Genomic DNA, 2,993 nt, shown 5'->3' on the forward strand with positions numbered 1-2,993 from the left:
CATCCCTGCTGGTACTCCTCACTCCCGACCTGCAACCTCCCTACTCCCCCCAGCCCTGCTGGAGGGGGCCTCCAGCTGCTCCTATTATGACAGGGCTGGAATGTGGTGGCTCTGGTTTGTGTGGGTGGCAGCAAAGTGAGTCTGGGCCCATCAGGCTGGAGGAAGGAGGAGGGGGATACTTGTAGCACCCCTTGCCTGAGGCTGAGGCTCATGCGCCGTGCCAGGTGGTATGGCTACACCTTTCACCTGGGCAGCATCTTTCAGGTGCTGACCACCCCTGTGAGCACAGGCACTGGCCTCTGGTGCCACTAGCCTGGCCATGCAGCTCTCCACTGCTCCCAAAGAGCGCCCCCACCCCCTTCCCCCGCTGGAGGAGAGGCACCTCCCCCCTGCTCCTGTGCCCTTCTGCAGCCCTTATGCCTAGACACCATTCCCCACTGTTGGCAGGCACCCATTCCCTCTCTCCACCGTCCTGCCACCCCCGACAGTCCCCAAGCCCTGGCCCTCCAACACCCTGCACCCCATAGACCTACATACATGCAACTGCTGAGGCTCCTTCCACCACCCTGTCTGGCTGGATGTTGGCCATGTGTGTGCATGTGCAGATGCACATGGTGCCCTCTGCCTCCAGTAGTTCTCCCCCTGATCCCAATAGTGGAGCAGAGCAAAATCCTGGACATTTGCTCAGATTGAAAAAAACTGCCCAGAGAGAGATCGGAGGATCCAAAAAGAGGGCATGTCCGGGAAAACCCGGACGTATGGTAACCCTGCTTATGGTGGTCACAGTTTTTAAGTCCGTATTTGCCAGAATTGTCACACTTTGGTATTTGAGATTTTTTCAGTTCTGTCTATACAACTCAGAGGATCAGTTAACTGTGTTATGTCAGATAGCAGCAGGGTAACTTAACAATTTTAGTTTTTTTATTCAAGTGAGGGCTGTGTCCTCCTTTTATACATTTACCTTAGGCTAACTTTGGAAACTAGTCCATGGTTATTTAGTTCAGGATTTGTATGAAATGCTGTCAAATTTCAAAATCCAAGTTGTATTTATTTATTTAATAACTTTTTTACTTTGCTAATCAAAATTGATCTGTAGTCTTGTGCTGTCTCCGCCTTTTTAAAATTTAGGTGTTTCCAAGTTAAATTCTTCTCTTAAAAATGTGCAAAATACATTTGTTCTAATCTTTACAGGGAATAATTCTACAAGGCTTACACTAATAGTAATCCTAATAGTAGAGTTGAGAGGCATATATTGTTTTTATCTTATTTGTTACTAATTAATCTGATCTGTTTCACAAATTAAATGATGGCATAATTTTCAACCTGTACTCGGTAATGCCTGTGTAAATCCAGAATACGTACCTGTATATTAAATAAAGGGAATATCATGGAAATTCCTTGCAAGCATTACGTTTCAGGGTTTTAATAGGGTTTTACTTGTATGCTTATGGTAAATATTGGATCAAATACTAATTTGTAATACTATTATGATGTTGATTTGTTTGTTTCTGTATTATCCATGACTGGAACTGCCTCATGTTGTTTCTTGTTAGTCTGTGGCATGTTATGAACCTGTCGGTTCATTTCAATAAATTGAATTTTTGGGCCACCTATTGTAGTGACCATCATAACTCGTTGTACATGTACAAAGAACATTTAAGATGTAAAGAACATTTGAACTTGAATGTCATTATTATTTGAGAGTAGGGAGTTTAGCTGTACATTAAACATCAGGCCTGATACCCTATGTATGGATGCTCAGTTTGCCTAGCAAAGAAGGGTGGAAAATAGGACATTCATAACAAATCACTGTGGTGTCCTTCAAAATTACTCAAGGTAATTTTTTTCCCTAAGATGCACTTAACCTTTTCATTAAAAAGATATAATTTATGAAAGCAAACATCTAACTGTTATTTAAATTGGGTGCCTGATTTTTGGGCCAGTTGTCAAATAGTAGTGGTGATCATAAAAGTAAATTGTTCAAAATAGGATAAAAAGGTTCATTTTGAGCGGTAGCTTTTAGATAACATCCTTGGGAAAATAAAGCATTTTTTCACATAATTAAGTAGGTCACATCTTACAGACTCTGTCTCACGGAAACAACAAACTTACTTTGAACGTTAAACTGTCACGGGTTGGTTTTCATATATGGTAGGATAAGGATTTGCATACAGGCATTGCCATGAAGTACTAGGTACGGTAATTTAAGGTAAATCCATGTCCTGGTTTAACTTAGAGCCGAATGCTTCTTGTTCATTCCCTTAGCATCATATTTAAGTGAATTCAGCACCAATGGGGACGCTATAACTTGAGTGTTATATTACATTATGGTTTCACTGTCTTTCTTAATTAAAGTGTAGATTAAGTGCTTTTACAAATCCCACTTCTGAGTGACAGAGATGAAATTGCTGTGCAATTATTTTCATGTACGTTGACAATATTAACCTTCAAATTAAGTCTTGTATGATTCAAAATTCATACATACTCTCCTGTAACTTAAGGTTCTTGGGAGTAATTTTTAATGTTTGACTTCTTATTTTATTTTAGAGAGAACAGTAGTTTCCTATTTTCTGTTCCTGTTATCTCTGATCTACAATGAGTGCCAAATCTACTATCGGTAAAGAAATTTTTGCCCCACATGATGAAAGGATGTTGGGAGCTGTCCAAGTGAAAAGAAGAACAAAGAAAAAGATTCCTTTTCTAGCAACTGGGGGTCAGGGTGAATATTTAACCTACATCTGCCTGTCAGGTAAGACAAATTATTTTCACATCCAGCTATTTTTTTTGCTTTATCTTTTGAAGTTTCTTTAGTTGATTGGATGTCATCACTTCCTATAAGAAGTATTATGACTTGCATTTTAATAATACAGGCAGTGAGTTATGATTGTTACATCCTTAATGTTCATAACTTTGAATGGAGCAAGTACTGTATTTACTTGAATATAAGATGAGTGTGTGTGTGTCCTCCCCCCCCCCCCCCCCCCCCCCCGCCA

At 40.6% G+C, this 2,993-nt stretch overlaps 1 protein-coding gene across 5 annotated transcripts in view; it reads left to right on the forward strand.

The window, feature by feature from the left end:
• STXBP6 (syntaxin binding protein 6) overlaps positions 1–2,993 on the forward strand; it is a 255,513-nt gene that overhangs the window by 54,465 nt on the left and 198,055 nt on the right. For 4 of the 5 annotated variants that reach the window (XM_014519508.2, XM_006022728.3, XM_006022729.3 and 1 more), the window contains one exon: positions 2,548–2,749. In XM_014519508.2, the coding sequence (XP_014374994.1) occupies positions 2,596–2,749 (154 nt within the window). In that variant the 5' untranslated portion in view covers positions 2,548–2,595. Of the gene's footprint in view, positions 1–2,547; positions 2,750–2,993 lie in introns of those variants that run through there. The other variant, XM_025203083.1, reaches the window with a different exon arrangement.

This window comes from Alligator sinensis, unplaced genomic scaffold (genome assembly GCF_000455745.1).
Source record: "Alligator sinensis unplaced genomic scaffold, ASM45574v1 scaffold83_1, whole genome shotgun sequence".
Classification (NCBI taxonomy): domain Eukaryota; kingdom Metazoa; phylum Chordata; order Crocodylia; family Alligatoridae; genus Alligator; species Alligator sinensis.